The sequence below is a fragment of the Emys orbicularis genome, chromosome 1 (genome assembly GCF_028017835.1).
Source record: "Emys orbicularis isolate rEmyOrb1 chromosome 1, rEmyOrb1.hap1, whole genome shotgun sequence".
In the NCBI taxonomy this organism is placed as follows: Eukaryota; Metazoa; Chordata; order Testudines; family Emydidae; genus Emys; species Emys orbicularis.
In genome coordinates, this window is record NC_088683.1 from 60,039,568 (window position 1) to 60,063,507 (window position 23,940).

Here is a 23,940-nt window from a genome sequence, read left to right on the forward strand (position 1 = left end):
CTGAATTTAGGAACAGATGCATACCCACTGGAACCAGCTTAAATGAGCAGTCAAGAATAAGTCTGGTACAGCATGTTAGCTGTCAAATATTTTTTTATATAGAGTAAGAGTGGCAGTTTGCACAATTATAGTACTGCTGCCGATTCCATGTAGGTTCTAATTTTCCCTTTCGCTATCACCAATTTTAAATGCGAAACACGATACAAGAGACTTTACTGACAATCTGACAAAGGCTACTAAAGCTAAGGACATTGTATTTTTCATCCCCAGGCAAAAAGAATTGACTCAGTAAATTGCATTTCCTGGCATTTCCTAGCTTGTGTCCAAATTAAAGTGATGTAAACATGGAGATTTTTTTTTTTAATATTCAATTCTTTCATTAGGATAACTCATCTGAGTTGTTGCACTGTACTGTATACACAACTGGATACCGATATAAATGAGGAAAGATGGAGAAATACCACTAAAAATACTTAGATGTTTTCAGTATAAACCTATTGTCAATGTCACAGGCTGTAAGCAATTAAAAAAAAAATTATAAGCTTTAGAGAAAGGGTTTTTCTCTATCCTATGGCCAAAAAGAGCTTAATGAGTCTGACTACAATAAGAGAGAAAAAGTATGGTATCAGTGTGTTTTAATGAATATGTATACACAGCACAGTATGTAAATCAAAGCAAAATGTCAGTTTCATACTCTTCGCTTCATTTTACTTACCATTCCTTCCTAATTCATTTATAAGTTCAGTATAAGACCAGAAAAGACATAAGAGAAGATTGAATATTAAAGAATATTTCTTGCAGCATTAATTGTTTGTCATTTTAATGGTGTTAGATTTTAGTAAGTGATGAGGTATAAACTAGTTAGCTTTACAACGTTCAAACATTGTTAGTTTTAAAAAACCACCCATTTAAAGTCTATGTTCTTTGATCAATTTGCAGAACTCCATCATTCCTTTATACTGATAATGTAACTGCCTTGTCTCCAGTGTCTTGTTCAGGGTACAAATACAATGTGCCCTGAAATGAATCTGCTTCTTGAGGTGGCTGCGCGCTATTTCTATTATTCAGTCTTTCTGAAGGTTCTGCAGAATTCTCTCTCCATCTTGGACTTGCCTGCTGTTGAGACACTTCCCATTTAGGACACGGGGAAGTAAAATTCAGAGTGGATCTTGAGAGGTAGTTCTCTTGAAGACCCTCTTCTTGGAGGCACCTGTTTGAAAGCACTTCTTTTTCTTTGGAGTTTCGCCATTTCATCCTTCGGTTCTGAAACCAAATTTTCACCTGTTCCCAAGTTAATTGGAGGTTATTATTGTTTCCTTAAAATAATTTTACCTTAATCCCTTTTTTCTTGAAATCCCTTCAATTTTATACACTCCTCTCTGGGCCTGACTGAAGTCAAGTTCAACATAGCTCCAGTGAAATCAGCAAAGCTATGCCGACTAACACCAGCTGAGGATTCAACCATTATTATTAACAACAGTCAGACCAAACACTCCCCTCTACTTCCACCAGCACAGATGAGGTGAGGATTTGGCTCAGCAGACTGGGAAGAGGGCAGGTGGTGGCCAAGGAGACAACAACTTTCCACAGCATAGCTACAGGAGCTGTGGCTCTTATACCCACAAGAGCAGCTGAGCACGGCCCAGCTGCAGGAACAACGTGGCTATTGACAGTGGGCTGCAGGCCAGAAGGCAGAGTGGTGGCACTGCAGGCTCCAGGGATCTCCTAGGATCCATGTGGCTCTCATGTGGGTTTTGGGACAAAATCCTCTTCCCAGTCCTTAGATGGCAAATCTCGCCCCCAAAGGGTACAGACAGTCAAACTACAAATTGACACTCTCAGTCTCTCCTGTGTTTTATATAGGAAAAACCTAGAGAGGAATGATGCCCTATTGTTTTTATTAAATTGTTTTTCTTTTAGTATTAGTAGTAACCTCCCTCTCAGTCCATTTCCTATTCCCCTGGGCTCAACTGAATACCCAGAAGGCAAAAGAATGTAGGAGGGAAATACCTGCAACGTACAGTATGTGAATATGCACTGTGAGGATTTTAGAAAGCTCATTGCAGAGTGTGACTGTACACTGTCAGCATGAAAAGAAACAGTTTGTCCTATGGTGATTACTACTCTGCTTCAGCTAATAGACTGGAAAGGGTCTCAGTCTGTGCATTCTTTATTGTTTCTGGCTGAAGTGTTCAAGTTAAAAATTACAGTAATGTACAGTGCTCCACCACCATTCCTAGCCTTTATATCCCACCAGTTATCTTCTCCCTCAAGCACCTCCGGGCTTTCTTTTATGCCCCTTATGCATAGAAAAAGCTCATTCTAAAAGTGTACAGTCACTATCTCTGCCTCTTTTGAATTCATCCTTAAGACTCATCTCTCCCAAGATGCCTTCAAAACCCTGCTTGCTGACTATGGCAAAGCAGGTGATATGTTAGGACTGTTCTTCCTATTCCCTTTATCTCACTCACTCCCCCATTCTTGCCACTTCCCCTCTCCCTGACCATTACCTCCATGTAATTAACGAAATTGTGCCAATCACACAAGCTTATTTTCTTGTGTGTTCTATTCCTGTCCCCACCTTTTGTTTGCCCTGCAAGCCCTCCAGGGCAGGTACTATCACTTTAGCACAGAGACCAATGCACTGGGGTCCCAAAGCTCTCGGGCACCTCTGGGTACCATCCTACTATATGCATATGGTAAAAGTAACACTGTAATGATATTAAACACTGGGCCAAATCCTGAAGTTCTATTCTGGGACAGATCATACTCCCATATGGAAAAACCCCCGGAAGGTGGCCAAGTAGGAGAGCTGGGAACCTCCAGTAAGGTCACCTCATGGAATTTTCATTCTAATGCTTCTCTCAACCCCATAGGTCTCCCTCTGCCTGGATCCAGGATCAGCTGAAAGGTTGCTGCCTCCATTGCCCCATCTCCCTAGATGGCATGAGTCCAGTAGCAGTTGCATTGCCATTAGCATAATTCCCTGGTGGCTGCTCAGTAACAGGTGCAAAAACAGAGAAAACTAAAACAGCTCTGAGCCTGGATTTCTGTGCAGACACCTAGAAGCAGAGCAGAAGACAGTGCCCTGCTCCCAGATCCCTGCGGAGCTTTGTGCATGCAGAGCCAAAAGCGGCCATCAGTTAGGACAATGGGATTAGAGGGTGCTAGTGTTCAGAGGGGATTTTCCTCCACCTTTGTATGGAAATGGAGATATTAACTTTTGAATGCAAATCACTACAGGATGGGGACTCTCTTTTATTCATTCTTTACTCAGGTAAAACTACCATTGACTTCAGTGAGACTTTTGCCTAAGTAAAGACTATTGGACTGATCCTGGGCTGTTTATATCCCCATCCCTCTCCAGCAAAGCTATTTTGAAGATTTTTGTTTCAAAGACAGAAAGCTGTGAATTATTATTATTTATTACTTGTCTTACAGTAGCACCTAGGAGCCCTAAGTCATGGGCTGAGACCCCATTGTGCTAAGTGCTGTACAATGTCTCCCCATCCCTCCATACCTGTGACTCTTTCAGACCCAGGTTAATGGCGAGTTTCTTTCTGTCTGTTTTGCTGATATATTTCTGTTTCTGAAACATCTTCTCCAAAGCTCTTCTCTGGTCTTCAGAAAAGACAGCTCTTCTTAAAATACCTCTCCGGGCTTTGGAGTTGGAGTCCTGGGTCAACAGAGGCAGAACACTTTCCTCTCCTAGAGGAAATGGAAGATAGTGTAACGCTATGTATAACATATATCAGAGGAATATTAAGCATTATACTTTACACCACTATCAGACTGGAGTCTCACTTTTGAGTTGTTGGTGTTACAAATGTGTCACCATGATTCAGTCATGTTCAATAAGGGTCAGATTCTACACTGGATACAGCTCTGATCAACTTCAGTAATGCTGGGATCTAGATGTGTTATAGATGGCCAAGATTCTGCTCTTTGGAGTGATAAAAAGCATAACCAGATGAGTCTATGTAGGGGGTTGAATATAGAGCTCTTTTTAGTGTGAAATCCAGATATGGTCAGGGAGAAACATCTACACTTTTACTTATACAATATGATCAGGGTGAGCAAACTGCAGTGAGTTTTTCATGGGTGCTCATTCTGCCCCAGTATAAAATGCATAATGGGATAAGAATAGTTTAAGGATGGGGCTAAGTAAGCTATGCTATATATACAATGTAATGACAAGGCTTTCGTAGTAGACTTTTCCATAGAAAATAATTGGCCATTCACATCTTGATTATGATGGAAACCACAGATTGTTTATTAAAAGCTTTCTGGAGTACTTGAATTTATTCCATTCAGTCTAATTTTTAATCCTTTAACACTTTTCAGCAAGCCCTAGTATGGCAGTTTATTCCGGGCCCAGTCACACCCCTTTGATCTGTGCTCTGAGGGGACCTTCTGCTTATCCAACTCATGGAGCAGGGGCATTCACATCATCCCTCCACCAGCCCCAGAAAGATGATAAAACCTAGACCTGTATCACTTTTTCATGTGCCCTTTCCCCCACTTCCAAAGAAGGATCCATTTTCCACGGGAATCCACAAAGCAGCTGCTGGCTAGGAGTGCTCTGGCAGTGCACCTCCAAAAGCACCAAATTCCAGAGAGCAGGGCTTGGGGGAGGTACCAGAGGCCCACTAAATATGTGCTGAACCCAAAATATTATAAGTGGCTTTTGGGCAAGAACAAATATACTCCATAATCACTACCTACAGGAAAGTGCTTTCTTTGAGTAAGAAGCAATTTCCACATCCACAAAGCCTTAGACACCTGTGGACTTTCTGTGGGCCAGCAGCCATAGAGATGGCTTTGTTTTGAAATCACATTCATTTTAGACCCTAACGGTACAATCCAAACATCTTAGATATAACCTTCTCTCTCACAGAAGCTTCAGAATGATTGCCTTCTTAGTACAGTGTCCTGATCATTCTCCCTTTGAATTCAGTGAAAAAAATCCTATGTAGAGATGATCAAAATAATTTCAAGTTTTGAAATTTTCCAACAAAAAACTGAATTATTTGACGAAACAATTCATGGAAATGTATCCCTTCTTCTGACAATTTTTTTAAAAATTTCAGTGAAAAAAATTTCAACAATTTTTTTCACAAAAAAACATGTCCCTATTGAAATGCTAGTCAAATTCAGCTGCAGCTTTCACTAACCACTAATTGGGGGTGTACTAATCTTTAACTTTGACACGTTATATATACAGATTATGTGCGTGCTTTTGTAGATAGATACACACACGCACACTTTAGTCTGAATAGAGTCCTAACATGTCCCCATTGTATATATCACAGTTTATTAGATATTTTTTTGTGATGAGTGTCTGAGTGGTTTTAAAATTAAATGTTAGTATATATGAAGTTACAACTTGGTACAGCCACATTTCAACTTTAAAACTGATATTTCAAACCACTCAGACACAAACATCAGAGTTTACTGGTTACTTTTGTTATGTTTATGTATGTAATGCAACACAATAGAACTCTGTTCAGACTCAAATATGCTGACTATGGCACACAAGCCCCAGAAAGCCATATTTGAGACTTCTGAAGAAGGCCAAGCTTTTCATGGAAAATTTCAACCCAGTGCACCCTCTAAAACCCTCTAAAACCCCATTCTGCTGCTGAGAGCTTCTTGGGGGCAAGAACCTCATGTAAATCCACACGTTGTCTCCCATATATTACACCTTCCAGATCAAGGATAGTCTCCGTCCCCCACAGGTAAGCATAGGCAGTGGGGAGATACAGCCTTAAAGCTGTAGTCACCTCATACATGGCTGCAGTAGGAGGGAGAGAGTTAAGTTTGGGCTGCAGTTTAAAAAATAGCTGGGGTGGTAGTTCCTGACCAGTCTGTACAGCCTCCAGTGAAACAGGTGGAAGAGATATCTCCTCTCAGCCCCACAATTGCCACAGGGGAGAAAGAAAATAATTTCTTAGCCAACAAGGCTGGTCCTCACCTCACCTCCCTTGCTGAGCTCCAAAATGGAATTGTCAGCCAAAGACAGGGTGTCAGATTATGTGACCCCTTTACAGTTTTCTTTCCTTGATTATTGACTGGCAGTCACTCAGCTAAGAAACAGCCACTAGAACACTGTGAGTTCATGCACCTACGTGCCATACACAGGAAGCAGGTAGGTGACTGTTTTAATACCAATATTAGAATTATATAGTAGGGAAGAACCCACCCAGTTTGGGGAGAAACCTCTCTGACTTTGTATACCACAGTAATGGATGTACTATAAATGCCAAGCTAAACAAAAACTAACAGTGAGCAGAACCACAGACAAGCACTAGTGAAAAGTGGAGCCAGCCACTTGGTCAAATTTTAAAACTAACATTTTTGGGGAGGTGAGCATTCTGATAAGAAGGTGGTCTAGGAATTTTGTTTTAACTGCTTTATATTAAACAATATAAAATACACCAAAACTGTACACATAAAAGCCAACCTATGATCTTATTGATGGAGTGAATACACTAATCGTACAAGTGAAATCCACCGAGTGTACATTGTCTATTTTTCTGATACTTGGAGGCATGAGCTTACACACACAGCACAACAGTTATGTCAAAATGAGTTAAGCGAAGCAAGTCTGCAGTCTGTCCTGCTGAACAGACACTGAAAGGTTTAATACTGTGTTGACATAAATGCTAATATGGTACCAAATGTTTGGCATGGGGTTTTTTGTTTGTTTGTTTTTTAAAGTCTTTCCTTAGTATCCTAATATATGGTGATAAATGTCTTCTTAATCTGTGGAACAATCTTAATTTGCCTTCATGGCAGAGACCACCTTGAAGGAGCGAGTAAAAGCTTTAGTCATGGTTTCCATTTTTTCATTTGAATTCAATACATTCTAGTTAAATGGACAATTAATAGGTCACTTCCAAAATAGTAGTGTATCAGTCCTGGTTAATAAACAATCCCCACAGTTGATAATGGGCCCTATGTATTCAGCAAGTCCCTGTATACACGCAGCTCATCCACTAAATCCCTTTTCAGGTAGACAGGGTTATATGGGAAGATGAGCTAGAATGAGTCTATAAAAGTCAGTTTCATTCACTGCTTTATTTTTCAGTCAAGTGCTTTAAATGCTGTCCAGAAATTCTCTTGGAATGTGAGACAGGAGAAAAGACTGGCACATAGAGCATTGCTTTATGACCATACAAAAGGGCAACTGACCCTTGCCCAGGCCTTTTCAATGTGAAATGGTTCCTAAAGTTCATCTGCACAGTGAAAAATTGTGGTGAGGTCGCGTGTGGATGAGTAAAGTGAAAGTGGTGATTGGTCATGGTGCTGTCAACCATTGTGATGGAGCCAGGGCCATGTAAAACGCTCTGTGGGAAAGTGTCAACTCCCTAAAGAGGTGCTCAGAAACTTGCAGCTCATTAAACTGCCAGCATTTGCTGCCTCACTTGTCAGGAATCATTCGACTTAGCAACTGCCCTTCGGAAACATTTATAAAAACACATACACATAGTCCGCAGTGGTTTGAATTCAACTGTGATAAAAATATATGCTGCAGAATGCATAAATTGCAATTTCCATTTGGCCTGACACACAGTTCTGTGCTTTTTACTCAATTCTGAGGAACTAAAATGTATCCTCTGCTTGTCTTCCTTAGTCATGAACATCAAAACTCTTTAATAAAGAATCTTATATGATGCACAAACCTAAAAAATCAAGGTTAAATTTAGACTTGGATTAAATGGTAATATAAAACAAAGCTTTCATCCCAAATGTATAATACTGGGACCAAATCATCTTCCAGTTTTAACATTATAATCTAAAAAAAAAAATTAAATGAATACAGGTGTTTGTCTCCTATGAACAGAATGGTTGGGTTTTGAGGATTTTTTAAATCAAGTTAATGTTTCCTGAATCATAATTTATGCCAAGCAGACATTAATATGCAGTGTCCATTTTATGATCTTTCAATTCTTTTCTTTTCCTGTTTGCAAATGCGTATTGATACAGATTTTAAAAAGAGTTATTGACTCTTAAAGGATCTTTTCTAGCAAACTGAAAACAAGGAGCGTTCCTTAGTTAGCTGTCTGGATGTCTCAATGCCATTAGAAATCTCTCACAATTGCTCAGTGTACTTAAGTTTGATAAATCTTTGGAAACCTTCTGAATAGGATTGCTGTGATTTTACTGAGGAATTAGCTGCTGCCATTGCATCACCAATTAGTTTTGCAGAACACATTAAATCCTGCTGCTTTGGTTTACAGAATAACTCAAGCATTACTGATGAAGCATAAAAACTTACTTGGAAAAGCAGTGGGGGATACAGGGTGCTGACAGGACCCACCGCAGCATGCTGAGTAGAATGGTGGGGCTCGGAGAAAAAAATGTTTGGAAAGAACTGCAAATAAAGCATAGATCTAATTGATTATCCATTAATCTTAAGTGATATTCACAACAACAATTTTCAAAAAGTCAGCATTTGAAGTCCTGCCTCACAAACCCTGCTTCCCTTTTCTTAAGCAGAGATTTTTATAGCAAAGGACAATCTGCCAAGTAATCTTTAAGTAACTTAATCAAGGCTAGTTTTAACTCATTTATTGCTTCAATTATGACATACTGAAGCATCACAGTACATTTATTGCAAGACTGCAATTCTGAGGATTCAATATTTATTTGTTTTAGTGCCATACATCCTAAGTAATATATCTGAACACATTGGCCAAAATTCATAACTAACTGTAAATCCATCTAAAAGTTATTTTATACAACCTTGCTAGGTAAAACATACTGGGGAGGGATACCTTTAAAAAAAAAAAACAGAACCGACAGGCACTGCCTAGCAATGAATATCTTATTTACAGGTCAGTTTTTTTTACTTTTACTCACATGGAATAAGGAAATAAATAAACAAGTTTTTATGAAAATGCCTATAAAATGTAATAGAGATAAATCAACTAAGTTCTATAGAAATTATTCTAAAACGACATGGCCTGATTCTGCCATTCTTCTGTTAAATAGTATCTCACTACACAAATAGTCCCATTTATTTGTAAAAACTTGCAGAGGACGATTCTATTAAATACAACTAAGAGCTGCAGAACTGGGCTCAGAGAATTTGACATCTCTATAGGGGTTTTTTAACCAGCCTATAGAATTCTGTGTTAATTTCTACAGAATGCCAAAAAAAAAAAAACACAATAGAAAAGATCACATTCTGTAGTAAATTCTATAGGATATTTCCATAAAGATAATTTTTTTCTAAGCTTACTCTTGATTACATTCATATTTTTGCCAGCACCAATGAACTATTAAAATGTGGTTTTCTCTTTTTTCCCCCTCCATGTTGAAGGCAGACATGCTGTAATTGAAAAAATAATATTTTTTCAAAATTTGATCTGCAATGTAAAAAGCAGCCAATAATCAGAACTAAAGATGGGTCAAAATGAGTGCATTTGTCTATCAATCTGCCTAATTTATATGGTTTTTAAAAAATTTTGACATGATTTTTAAAATGGAGCACTCAAAATTAGGCTCTTGATTCCATATTCAGACACCTTCATAAGTAGCTTGATTTTCAAATGTGCTGCACACCTCCCATTGTAATCAAATATGGTCTTAGAAGCCTAACTTTAAGAACTCATTATTTAAATCTTGGCCTTTATGTTAAATTTATCTTAACACATGACAACCCTTATTGTAAATTTCTTCTCATTTGATTATACAGCTACAAGGATGTTAATTATTTTGTAGCTGCAACTGTTCATCAGCACTTTGGAATTCCAAGTGCAATATAAATAAATACACTAACGTAACTGATTGCAAGCTGGTTGTCCAAACTGTCGGTATGTGCTTTGGAGGCATTTACAAACAGACAGGATCATCAGACATGGAACTCTTTACCATCAGAAACAGTTATGGTAGGCAGTTTAAAGGCCATCAAAAATATAAAGTCAAAACTTGCCCACCTTACTCATCCAAATAGTCCCGTTGGCATCACAATGACCTTAGAGTACCGGGCATCAATAGAACTACTGGGGCAAGTAAGATGGGCAGGATTTGGCACTAATTTCAGAATCACAGAAGACTGAGATGGAAAAGACCTATTAGATCATCTTGTCCATCTCCCTGAAAATGCAGGCCTATTCCTTCCAGTACATTTGCTAATGTTTTGTCCACTGTAGTTTTCACAGTCCCAAGTGAGAGGATTTCTCTGCTTTCTTTGGGAGACTATTCTATAGCCAAATAGGTCTTGCTGTCAGAGAGTATTCCCTGTCAGTCAGCCTAAATTATCTATTTCTGATCACAGCCTATTAGTCCTCACTATACCCCAGGCACCACACTTCTTGGTATTTAAATCATTCAAATATCTAATCTGTGGGCTGTTATCATGCCCTCCCCACCCTAGGCCACCCTATATCTACTTAAGGTTTTTATCTTTATAAATCATTCCCTCCTGTCCCGCAATCTTTTTTGTTGCTCATCTCTGAATTCCCTCTAATTTCTTAATATCTTCTTGAGAACATGGTGCCCAGAATGCCCTTGCAATATTATACTCCCGTCACCTGGATATATCACAATTGAATATACCATCACTTCAGAGAGGTGGGTAGCATACTCCTGCGTATAGAGTTCTCTCCATTCACTAAACCTTTATGCTTCTATACATGACTTGTAAACATAAAAGGCCTGCTCCTTTTATGTCTATGTCCTTTTATGTCTATTGAAGTAAATGTTAAAATTCCCATTGACTTCAATGAGAGCAGCATCAGAAACTAAAACACAATCCTGCCTTATAAAACCTGAAATAATCTATGCAGTTGCATGAAAGCTGCAGACAGCACCTGAATCCACTGGGATTCTGCAAAAAGAAAGAAAAGATCTCTAAAGGCCTGCTCTCAAGTCCAACAAAGTCAGTGGGAATCTTTCCTTTGACTTCAGTGGTCTTCTGATCAGGCCCCAAAACTGCCTCTCTCTTGTATTTGTGATGATGCACCCAGAAATAAGATGCAGATGACATCCTTCCACAGATCTCAAACAGGTGGCTTCTAGGCTGTTTTTTTAGATTAATCTATTCCAGACCTTGTGGGATAAACAATGGTCCTGAGTTTCCTTAGATCAGTGTTTCTCAAACTGGGGTCGCCGCTTGTGTAGGGAAAGACCCTGGCGGGGAGGGACTGGGCCGGTTTGTTTACCTGCCCCGTCCGCAGGTCTGGCCGATCGCGGCTCCCACTTGCCGCGGTTTGCTGCTGCTGGCCAATGGGGGCTGCTGGAAGTGGCGGCCAGTAAGTCCCTTGGCCCGCGCCACCTCCAGCAGCTCCCATTGGTCTGGAGCAGCGAACCGTGGCCGGACCTGCGGACGGGGCAGGTAAACAAACCGGCCCAGCCCGCCAGGGGCTTTCCCTACACAAGCGGCGACTCCAGTTTGAGAAACACTGCCTTACATGTATAGCCAATGGTCATTAAACATCTTTAAATCTTTCAGCTATGAGAGATCTACATGCAAATTCTTAGAGACACTGGGTCAGATTTTCAGGAGGTGTACATCAGTGTAGTTCCATTGAAATCAATGTGTGGGAACTACACAGATTTACATCAGCTCAGGCTCAGGTCCATTATGTAGATGTATAGCACTCCCCGGGGGACCGTGGGTCCATAAAAACATAGAATATCAGGGTTGGAAGGGACCTCAGGAGTCCAACCCCCTGCTCAAAACAGGACCGATCCCCAACTAAATCATCCCAGCCAGGGCTTTGTCAAGCCTGACCTTAAAAACCTCTAAGGAAGGAGATTCCACCACCTCCCTAGGTAACCCATTCCAGTGCTTCACCACCCTCTTGGTGAAAAAGTTTTTCCTAATATCCAACCTAAACCTCCCCCACTGCAACTGGAGACCATTACTCCTTGTTCTGTCATCTGGTACCACTGAGAACAGTCTAGATCCATCCTCTTCGGAACCCCCTTTCAGGTAGTTGAAAGCAGCTATCAAATCCCCCCTCATTCTTCTCTTCTGCAGACTAAACAATCCCATGGATGGTTTATCTTGATTCAAACAAGTACATTTTTATGTATGACAGATATAGTAAATAGTTTTAATTTCATTTTATTAAAAAAATTTCAAGTACCATGTGTGAAACAGCATAATAGAATGGAAACTGTCTGCGCAAAATGATGCAATACATATTGGTCAGGTTAATTTATTCCTGAATTTTATGCAGCATGATTGTAACTGTAGCTATCACGTAAAACAGATATTGGATATAAGGATGGGACAACTATTATATACATTTTATTTCCTTGTCATATACGAAATGGTAAATCAAACTATTTGTTGGTCAAGCAATTTCAACCAAACATTTTTGAGTCCTTACATAAGGCCGAAAACAGCTGCAATGCCGGTTGGTTGCTAGGAAACCTGGGGGGTTTTGATAGCCAGAATTAAGCAAATGGTAGCCATAAAACTGCTTATGTACAGACCCATCTGTGAATTAAACATTAACCTTGGGCCAATCCCGCAAATCCTTACTCATGTGTCTACTCCTCTCTCCCCTAGCATTCCCATAGAATTAAATGGGACAATGTGCAGGATTAAGCAGCACTATACATAGGTGTAAGGGTTGCAGGTTTCGTCACACAGATCATGAAACGCAAAAGTCAGAATAAGGAATAAATTCCACTGTCCTGATTACATATGAAAGAGCTAAAAAATTATTTTATGCGCTTTTTTCTTTAAAGTGACAGTACCTGGTCCTAAATCTCCCAGGATTTAGTATTTGAAACGATGATAGATTCTTGTTATACTGTAACAGGATGGTGAATACAAAATATAATTAATAATGCTTATTTATATTCAGCTTTATAAACCCAAAGCATTTTACAAATACTAAGCAATTAAGTATACTGTAGTATACTTGTACATGTAAACTGAACCTTAGCATTCAGCAAAGGGTAATACTTAGACATTATCTCAGACACTGACATTCTAAAATGCTTTCCAAATCTGAATACAAAATAGTTCTAAAACTGAAAATTCTGCCACACTAGAAACTCATGTCTACAATGCAGACAGAGGTCCCAAAGCACAGTCCTTTCTGTAGTCAAGTTCCTAAGTACAATTCACGTGAAATGAGTTTAGATTAAATCATTATGAAATTCTAAAGTGACTTGTTTTCAAGGGGCTTCTGGGGTGGGGTATTTTTTTAAAACTCTAGCACTTTGAAACACGTTAGGAAGTATTCTAGGCCCTAATTCTACAATTCACTGTGTTGCACCTATGTGGAGTCCTAATTCTTTCAGCTGCAGCATTGAGGCTCTCCTTTCTGCATGATTAAAGACCTAGATAAACGTATTTGAAAATATACCTTTCCAAAATATTAGACCTGAATAAATAATTCATCTGACAAATTTAGACTCTTTTTCTGCCCATGGAGTAGATAATAAAAAAAATGTGATTTCCTCACATTTATTCATTCTTCAGAATAATTAAAACACATTTTCAATAAACAAAATTTAACTCTATAGAATAATCATGAACAGTTCTCTGCAAATATCCAATAGTGGATAGTCCAGGGGCATTGGTTAGTTGTGATTGGCCAAATAAGTCACATGGTCTTGTTTCTGTTCACAGATTGTATGAATGTTCAAGTCTAAGGGACCAGAGCTGCACACACCATGGTCATCAGAGGGGATCAATCCCAAGACTTTTTCAGCACCAAAAGCACAAGCTTTCACCACTTGACCTAAAGGTGAACTTCCTGTCCGTGAGACAGTAGCAGATTGCCGAGTTGCTGAAATCTGCCACCAGAGGGAGTCACAATCACATGCACTTGGCTAGTGTATTTAGCAAGCTCTACTCCTGGGGGAATTCTGCACCAAAAAAATAAAAATTCTGTGCCAAAAAAAAAATTTGGCGCATAATATTTTAAAATACTGAAAAATTCTGCAAATTTTATTTGTCAAAATAACACTACATAATCACACCAGTTTCAATTATTTTAGTAATTTATTTCAAAATACCCGTCAGCAAGTATGTCTGTGACAATACAGACACACATAAAAATTCTCCCAGGAGTAGAAAGTTAAAGAAACCCTTATGACAACCCAGTTCATGTTTCTCTGCCCCCTCTCCCCCCCCACCCCCCAAGCCCAGCTGCAGGGCCTCCCTAGTCCAGATACCCGCACCCCTTTCAGAGCCCAGCCGCGGGGCACCCCCTTGCCCAGACACCAGCCCCCCTTTACCCCTCAGAGCCCAGGGATCCAGAGGGAGAAACAGCTTGATGCTGGGTCCCAGGCTTGTGTGGAGTTTCCTGCATGCCACTGTCTCCATCCCTCAGGGTGTGTGGGGAACTGCAGTTGCCAGGAACCCTCTAGCTTCCTCCCGCTCCCCCCAGCAGTGTCTTCTATGTATGAGCTGGGCTCTACTGGGTCCAGTGGCCTCTAGTGGCATCCCATTTCTGTGGGGAAAAGGAAATTCTGAGCACACATTATTTTCTGCAAAATTCTGCACTGGGCAGTGGTGCAGAATTCCCCCAGGAGTAAAGCTCTTCTGATGCATTTACTGTTGCAAATTTAAATTTGGGTTTCTGTGAATGTTCACACATGCCTTTCTTTCCATGAACATTCATGTCAATAAAACTTGATGTTCAGACAGCAAACATAAAAGCAGTGCATGTGTGGCAGAAATAGATCTATTTAAAAATGTGAGCAAATATTCCTCAAAAGTATTTTGCGGTTCTTTTTAAAAAAAAACACCCCAAAAAGTATTTTAAAATCCTGCATAGAAAGTTAATGGAAATAATTGTGTTTTCATTTTTATGTTGTTAGTTTTCAGTAGGGCTTTCAAAAATTAGCCAGACACTGTAAAAAAAAAAAAAAAAAAAAAAAAAAAAAAAAAGATACGTCACCCAAAAGGGGTTGAAATATGCAAGTAGCAAAATGATCTCTCCCTTTCAGCCACAAAAATCAGGCAGATGTTAAAGACACACCTAAGGTTAAGTGACAATATCTGAGGCTCTTTCATTTTTGTAAGCTCCTTATCACCTTAGGAGCCTATGCACATTTTTGCACATTTCTCTATGTATCCTTTATCTTGGGGACAATCTACATAGCAAGAAGAGTGCACTGGAAGCATGCCATGTGGCAGGCTTTGGTCAATGGCATAGCTGGCATGGATTTCACATATGGGAACTAGAACCACTTCTGTGACAATATTAGGCACTCTGCAAATTTTAACACCACATGTAGACTGCAAAACAATAGTAGAACATATAGACTCATTGATTTTGTGGCATGGTTTAGGCAAACAGTCTCAGCACTGTCTGCTGATACTCATGAAGCTACCACTTTTAGCGCACTAGAGACCAATCACGTCAGTTAGAGTAGCTGTGCTAGAGTGTGGCCAGATGTCTGAAGGAACAGGAAACCTCCACCTCAAGCCACAAAACAGCTGTGACAATGCTCTGTGGAAGCTATTTCTATCTATTGGCTGAAATTAGGATTGCCAACAGTCCCTTATTACAATGGACATCCCTTTTTTTTTTTTAATCTTTGTATAACAAGATCAGGAGTTGCAGAGTGCTGCAAAAAGCACCAAGAAATATCCTTGGTGAATGTAGAGGAGTACTACTTAATAAATAATCAAATAAAAAATACATTAATTAAATTAAATAAATAATATCAGAAGGAGGGGTGGGGTGGCGGTACTAAGAAAACAGTCCCTTATTTTTGAAATGCAATGTTGGCAATTCCTTTTACACAGCCTAAACAGAAGACTGGGGGATCTACATAATGGTGGATCCATTGGCTTTGCCACCAGGCCCATCCTGCCCTTGTTTTTCTCCCACATGCTACCTATATACGGCTGTGCCAGGGCTCCCTGCTGCTTATCTATTGTCTTATTGTGACACTAGAGTTCTCAGTGGGAATGTTCCTCCTGCCCACTCCCCACCCACTCTCTCTCTCACTCACACACACAGGCACTCATGTACAACAGCAAAAGAATATCCTTCTCTTTGTAACTACTAAGGACACCGTAAGAGGAAAAACAACAGAATTCAGCCATAAATGGACTGACAGATTTTCCTTGTATTCTTCATAAAACGTCTTTGTTTAAAAAGAATTCCCTGAACCCCAGTGAAATTGGGGTTATGTGGTACAATTGATTAGAGAACTTGGCTTTTGCTGCTGCAGACCTGATTTAAAATCCTGCCTTGGGCTACAACTGAAAGTAAAAGCAGCAAAGAGTCCTGTGGCACCTTATAGACTAACAGACATATTGGAGCATGAGCTTTTGTGGGCGAATACCCATTTCGTCAGCATCCGACGAAGTGGGTATTCACTCACGAAAGCTCATGCTCCAATACATCTGTTAGTCTATAAGGTGCCACAGGACTCTTAGTCTGGATCTGTAAAAGCAGCAAACACGGCTACCCCTCTGATAACTGAAAGTAAAGGATTCTCACCATGTGCAACTGAAATGCACCTGTTATTCTAGTCCTGGGTCTCTCTTGGTCAAAATTTGCCAATTAGGCTTAAAAATCATGAGATTTTAAAAATAATAAATATTGGATTCTTTTTATTTGCCTTGTTTTAAGCCTTTAAGGTCCGTGTTTGCAAGCTTTTCGCTGCAACCACAAGGGCTAGTATTTACACTTGTTAAAATGAAAACTGAGATTCTCATCATAATCTCATGACTTCAGGAACTGGGGCTTTAGGAAAGACACCAAATATCACAAGGCTCATGATAAAATGGTGAGATCTGGCAACACTGTAAATGTTGTATAACAACCTAGATAGACCAGCATAATTTGGTAATATACAGAAATAGGCATCCTGTTGACGGGAGAATTGTGGGAGTAAGGACTGCAGGATCAGGCCCTTTCCTATTTAAAACCCACTCTCCTACCCCAAGAAGTAAGTGTCTGATGTTTAAAAAGCCTCCTAGTGTCTAATATATTGGAATATGTTTTCATCCTTAAGGCTGTCAAGGGTTATTAGCCACATAAGTGTCACTCAGAACAGTTAAAGCAATTGTTAGCTTGCAGAGCTGAGTTCTCCAAGGAAAATTTCCTGAGGGCCTCATTCGGCAAGCAGTACATGCACAGAACCCCCACTGAAATCAATGGGAGTTTTTCACACACAAAAATCATGGCATGAAATAGCCATAATTTTGCAGTCAGGAATTTAAGCAACTTACATGATCAGATTAATCTTTATCCCTTTTCATTCTTCTATTTCTTAACAAACATAAGCATATGCCCTGAGGTTCCTGTTTCAGAAGCATCTCATTGTGCAATATAAAATCCATGTTACAATAACTGATTTCACTATATTTAGTGAAATGACTAACTCCATCATTTCCCCCCTAAGAACCTGTTTTTTCTCCTACAGACCCAGATCCTTGGCCCTGCTAATGCTGCTTTGTGCTTCTCCAGCAGTGCTTAAACCTTTAAGCAGGACCAGGTCCAATGCCAATCCTTTCCTCAGACTGCAAGGCAGAAGGCATGGCTAGGGGGAAAGGGGCATGACCAGACTATCCCTATGCTCTGATGATCTCTGCTGCAATGGGCCCTGGGGGCTGTAACTAAACAGCATCATTAGGCTAGCCTCAGCATAGGGGGAAAGCAAACGTAGCGTAAAGCCACCTTTGCACCCACTCTACTGCATTATGCTGGGTACCTAAAGACCTGCCTTTAGGAACGGGCCCACAGACTGCAACGGGAGCAAAAAGAGGTCCTGAATAATGTGAAAATTAATTTTACATGTACCTAGTCACCACAGAATCCTTTGCATGTCCAGAGAGAATCATGGTGAGATGTGAGAGTCCCTAATTCTTATAACAGGGAGTTTACATTACCTAGTGAGAATCTAGAGAGTTCTAATAGTTAAAAGCACTTGATTCTTTTCTTCTTTTAATTTCAATGAAAGCTACAGAGTTACATGTCACTTGAGGACACATTCTGATTGTCAGCCAGTTTGGAAGAAATAATTAATAATGCTTTTATTAGTGTAAATCATAAAAAGGGATATGAGCTGAAAAATCATTTAATTTCAGTAAAACATATTTACCAATTGCTAGATTCTAGAAGGAGTGAAATGTGAATTTGCCACAAGCTTCCTATATGACCTTGAGCAAGTCACTTTGTGCCTCAGTTCTCCACCTGTGAAACGATGGTGCTGGCACTTCCCTATCTTATAAGGGGTTCTGAAGATAACTGCATTAAAGACTGTGAGGTACTCAGATACTATGGTAATAGAATCCTGTAAGTACTTTAGCTAGATTTGTGTTAGTATGTGTCTGATTTATTATATACTTATATACGTTCTGTGTATATACATGTGCATATTTTACTGTAGGCAAAAATCCAATGTGTTCAGTATCCCAGCAAAGTTTGTAATGCAAGCATGCCCGCTGTTGTATTTTATTTATTTATTTCCGTGCAATATATATCAGATGTGCTTATCATTACTCTAGGCACATTACAGAATGTAAAAGCACAGGGCCTGATTTTGGTTACATTTACCCTAGTGAAAATTCATTGTCTCCAATGGATTTGCTGTCATTCTGCACTGTGTAGATTACTTGAGAAGTACACAGCTTTCTAGTGACTGATTTTCACAACTGTCGAGCAACTGCAACGTTCACTGAAATCAATATGAGCTGTGGTCACTTGGCCCTTCTGGAAATTAGGCCGTAAGAAAACCTGCCAAACAGACCTCCTAAAAGCCTTCCCAGCCCCAAAACAAACTACATCCCATCAGCCCCTAACGTGACTCTTTCACTCAAAAAAATGTTTGGGAAAACAAATGAGTTGTTGCAGTTCTACAGGGAACCACACGCAGGCTCTGGTGGACTAGAGGCAGAAGCAGATTCCAGAGCCAAGGAACACCTTCTCTTACCAGTCCCCTCCCATTTAAAGCAGGACTGGTCAGAAGAACCAGGATCTTAAATTTCACCCCCATAGTAACGGATAGTGCATAGCTATAAAGTGCTCCACTGGGTAAAACACTGCCTAATAAGCATGCCACCGGGTTCTACAACAGCTGTAATTTGTAATGGTTAGATTAGCACGCACTGCAGTAATTCAGTGTTTTAAAGAGGTGGCATGATTCTTCACTTTGTGCAGTCATTTAGACTTGTGAGTGCAAAGTGGATGTCAATTTTAACCGGATCAGAAGGGCAGCATTTTATACAGGTGTAAATGACTACACAAAGCAGTGGAGCATCAGGATCAAGCCCATAGTATACAGAGTAGGACAAATTCTATCCTCTGATGTTTCAGAGTAAGATGTAAGAAACCCAGCAGTAGGTGGTCATGGGATAACCTACCTCCAGGGAACCTTCCCTCATAACTCCCAGTAGTTAATGGCTGGCTTATGCCCTGAAAAATGAAGGCTTATATGCCTCAAAAACTCCTCTTTATTATTTTAATATTTACTGTGATAACTCGAGATACTCTTGTTATTAATATAAATGTCTAATCCTTTTTAAAATCCTACTAAGTACAAGGTCACAACTATATCCTGTGGTTATGAGTTCCAAAGACTAATTAGGCCTGTCATTCCAGAATTAATGGCCATAGGTGTTTAAGCAGTCAGAGTCAACAGTTAAAATATTTTTCTTTACTAGTTGTGGTGCAAGAGATCCTCAGCTGGTGTAAATTGACATAACTCCATTGAACTCAATAGAGCTACAACCAGTTTACACAAGTTGAGGATCCCATTGTGTTTGCCTTTATGGTTTAACTTTTATATAGTATACTATTTGCACATGGTAGTAATCATTAAAAACCAAAATAATTTAAAATAAGCTTAAAATTCCATAACTCAGTTGTACAATACAGCGAAGGCAAGCATTCATTTTAACCCCTTCAATGGCCTCATAGCCAGCAAAGGGATGTCTCTTTGAACACTGCTCACTGTGTGACATATCTCATAGCGTGATGTTTTGTGGATGACTGTTCGTCATCCAGCTTTTCACTGGGGACATTTTGGCACTATTATTAAAGTACACATGGGGCTAAAAATATGGAACTATAAATGTAGACCCTTTGTAATTCCCAACAGGAATGAAAAGGCACACGATAAAGCACTGCTGATGGAGAGTCACAATGGCTGAGGCAGTCAATGGCCGAGCTCTAATGTAATCAGATGTTGCCATGGCCAGATGTCACAGATAAAGAGTGTCATCCTGCATCCCTTGCAGGCATTGATGGGAGTTTTAAGGTTCAAACAGAAACCAGGATTTGGGTTCTTACACGGTGTTAAAAGATTTTATAAATCAAGCCCATTTGTTAATTTTTTTATAGAAGTTGTGGATACTTGTTATTTTCAGAACTGTAGCAAAGGTTCGGTTTATTCAGATTTTCAGTTTCCAGACTGATTGTGCATTCCTTGCTCTCCTAATACTCCCATTAACCTCACTGGAAGTTTTGGACACATAAGCAATACAGGATGAATACAATATTTATGATACATTTCAGTTCCCCTTCATTGAAAAGTATACTTTTTTCCTTTTAAATATAACTGAATGCTAAGAAATTCTGCTACAGTAACTAGCTCAAAGTATACATAAAGCCGTAAGAGCTCAATTCGCTTTGTCATGATCATTCATTTTAGTTAAGACTTGGGCCAAGATTTTCATCAATACTGGTTTTGAGTGCTGAACTTGAGACAACTTAAAGGGGTCTGATTTTCAGAGGGTGAATGCCCAGCACTTTCTGAAAATCAGGCCCTTTTAAGTGACCTCGCATTGCATATCCAAAAACATAAAATCAGTGGTCATTTTGAAAATTTTGACCTCTGAGAATTATCCTACTGGGATATATAGGAACGCTTCCATGCACATTTACTACGTGAAGAAAAATCTTATAATAAACATTGTGACATTACCCAAGCGTATAGCTTTTTAAATGGAAAAAAGTAAGTATCCCTAGATACCACATAAGAATCAGTCAGTAAGTATAGTATATAGTATAAATCTTCTAGTTAAAACATCTTTATTTTGCTCCTACCATCCTTACTCTGACAAAACTCTTGTCCTTCTAACGGTTGCATCAACAAGAAAAATAACATAAGGGCCTGATCCTGGCACCTTTACTCACAAATATAGCCCATAATCAAGTGACTAGTTCCATTGGGATTAGTCTAATGAGAAATGACTCCTTACCTGAATATAGGCTGTAGAATCCAGTAGTAAAGGCCAGTTTCTGAACTAATTTGCAATTATTAAAGTTCAGGGCACCTCCTACAAGGCAACAGCTTCTGCATTTACACTGATGTAACTGAGATCAGAAACTGTCCATATAATGTTTACGGCTTTTTAAAAACTTTACTGAGAATTTTGCCTAAGTAAATAAGGAAGGATTGCACCCAGCATTCCTTGTTTCAAGTAATAAGGGACGGATCCTTCAACCCAAGGTTCCTACTGAAGTCAATGGAAACTTTGAGCTCAAGAGAAACTCGGATCAGGTCCATTGCCACTTGAAGAGTCTCACCCTGCAACCCTTTACTCATCTGAGTATCCAGAACTCATGTCCCCATGGCCTGCTAGCAAGAGTAAGAACTAATCATGCAACTATTTGCAAGATTGGGCACTCAGTAACTTCCACCTAGTTTCTAACAACTAGAAATAGTGATGAGATGATCTTTGGGGAATTCTCTGGGAATTCATTTCCTTTTTTAATATAAACAACATTTACTCAAAATCAGGTGAAATGTGCATCCTTTCTCATTTCCTTAACTGCTTTTAACTGAGTTAGTATAAAGTAAGAGGGAAAAGTAAGTTAAAATAGTTTCAAATTTTTTTGATTATTTGAAAATTTAAACATGCACCTACCTGGCCCAGTCCTGCTAATTTCTTGGAGTAGACTCATTGAAGTCAATGGAACTACAAGTAGGAGCTACTTGCAGGATTTCATTTAAAATAAAATAAAAAATATTCCAGAGCATTTTAAAAGAATATACCATGTTTTCATTTTGGGTTTTAATACACACCTTTTGCAGTAGTAGTTTAAGGTTGTACTCCAAGTAATATTTGTTTGTTTACTTTGATTTTAAATACATATTTTTTTCTCTTAATTTAAATATACTCCAAGACTCTGAAAATATTATATTGGTCTAGAACAAGTAGGTATGTTCTAGTGGGAATTTTAATTAATAGATATACATTTAATTCATTATCCAGTTTTAATGAATTAATTTCTAAACCAGCTTTGAACACTTCCATAACTGGACAAGGTATATATTCCTCAAACCTATTTTTTTTTTAATTTCTAACAACAAAATGCACATGTCAAGTAACACACTAAAGAAGCATAATTTGTCTGGAAAAGCTTTACATGGTTCAAACTTGCAGTGCAGTTAAACCTAGCCATAATAAACAAAAAACTATGATCGCCAAATAGTACAGCAAAACTTTGCACAGTTCAGATTACTGCCAAGTAGCATTACCAGTTTAAGTGACAAATCTTTATTAGACTATAGAGATACTGAGAGCAGTGGCTTTTATTTTAACGTAGAAGTGATTATAGTATTAGACATATTTTGCAAACTTCTAATAAAGTTTTTGTGGTGAATTTTGCCTCTAGTGTTTTGTCAGAACTTCAAGAAAATTGTAGCTACGTCTCAATTCAATTTCCTTTTGCTACAAAAGGCCCAATCTTGCATCCTTTGTTGTACCTAAGAATCTGATCTTTCTTGTGTTTCCTAAACTCAGAAGGATTTCAGGTCTATCATGTGTGTTTGTTCATGGTTAACCCTCTGATATCATTTCAGATTCCAATCATTTAGCAGCACTGAAAGATCAAGGACTAAGGAAGATTTAAAGTCCTCATTATAAAGATTTAAATTGTTAAACATTTTGCTGTGGTTATTAATCCACAGGCATGCAGGACAGTAACCTAGTTTTAATCAGATGTTATATGAGGAAATGGGTCAAATATGACAGATTAATGTTTACTGGTCATTCTATACTACCCTCTTGAACAAAGAGAAAGACCACAACAGACTTTCTTTCATAACCCTGCCATTCAGAACTGATTTAAAGAACACTTTGGTCTTGCACAGGGGGAAATTTTCCTTAAGAAGATTTAAACCCCTTTATAATTATATATTATATCATATAACAGCAGATTCAACCTTTTACTTCGGACACAAGGCTCTGTTTTTAATCCATCCTGGTAGACAGTGCTGCAATGAAATCAATATCCAAACTGCCATTGAGATTTCAGTGGGAGCAGAAGCAGCCCAATGAATAGTTTAGTTCTCAATTTTCATAGCATCAATCCTGATTTCCCCAGAGGTGTTTGAAAACACTAAAAATATTAATAGAAGAAAAAAATATTTAAAATAACCTCACTGATATAGCCACTCTGGTTCTAAGACAGTAGCTTAAAGCTTATTCTGTGCGGGGGGGGGGGGGGGGGGGGGCGATGAACTTGCGAAATACCCTCGGGGACATCCCAGCCCCATAGGCTGCGGCAGAGCCAGGCTTTCAGCCTCTGGACCGGGCTGGAGTCTAGGGTGTCTCTAATTGATGAATGACTCCGCCCGCTGCCCAGCGAGCTCCCAAGGGGAAGTTTTGCCGGCGCTGTCGGGGGCCGGTGTACCCCGGGCGGGGCGCTGCTGCGGGGCGAGGGGAGCGCGCTCACCTGTGGCTGCAGGAGGGAAGATGCCGGTGGCTCTGTCCGGAGCCCGCGCTGGCAGCCCGCTGCTGGCCGCGGCGGAGGGGTGAAGCCGGGGACAAGCCCATCGGGCAGGGCCGGGCCCCCCCGCGGGGCTGGCTGGTTCCGCCGCCGGGCACAGCGTGAGCGGGCCGGGGAGGGGCCGGGCGGGGCTCGGCGGGGCCGCCCGCAGCAAGTTCTCGATCAGGAAACTTTTGCCCAGGTTGCCGGAGCCAGGCGGCGCCGGTAGGTCGAGCAGCGCCGAGGAGCCCGCGACGCCCCAGCCCAGGGCGGTGGGCAGCAT

General features: G+C 39.8%; 1 protein-coding gene across 1 annotated transcript; it reads right to left on the reverse strand.

Annotated features, from left to right (window-relative positions):
- Positions 1 to 954: 954 nt before the first annotated feature.
- Positions 955 to 23,940, reverse strand: DBX2 (developing brain homeobox 2). Its single transcript, XM_065423857.1, has 4 exons — positions 23,625 to 23,940; positions 8,282 to 8,377; positions 3,521 to 3,708; positions 955 to 1,281 (listed from the first exon to the last, which is right to left on the reverse strand). Exons 1-4 carry the CDS (start codon positions 23,938 to 23,940, stop codon positions 955 to 957), a joined length of 927 nt encoding a protein of 308 aa, XP_065279929.1.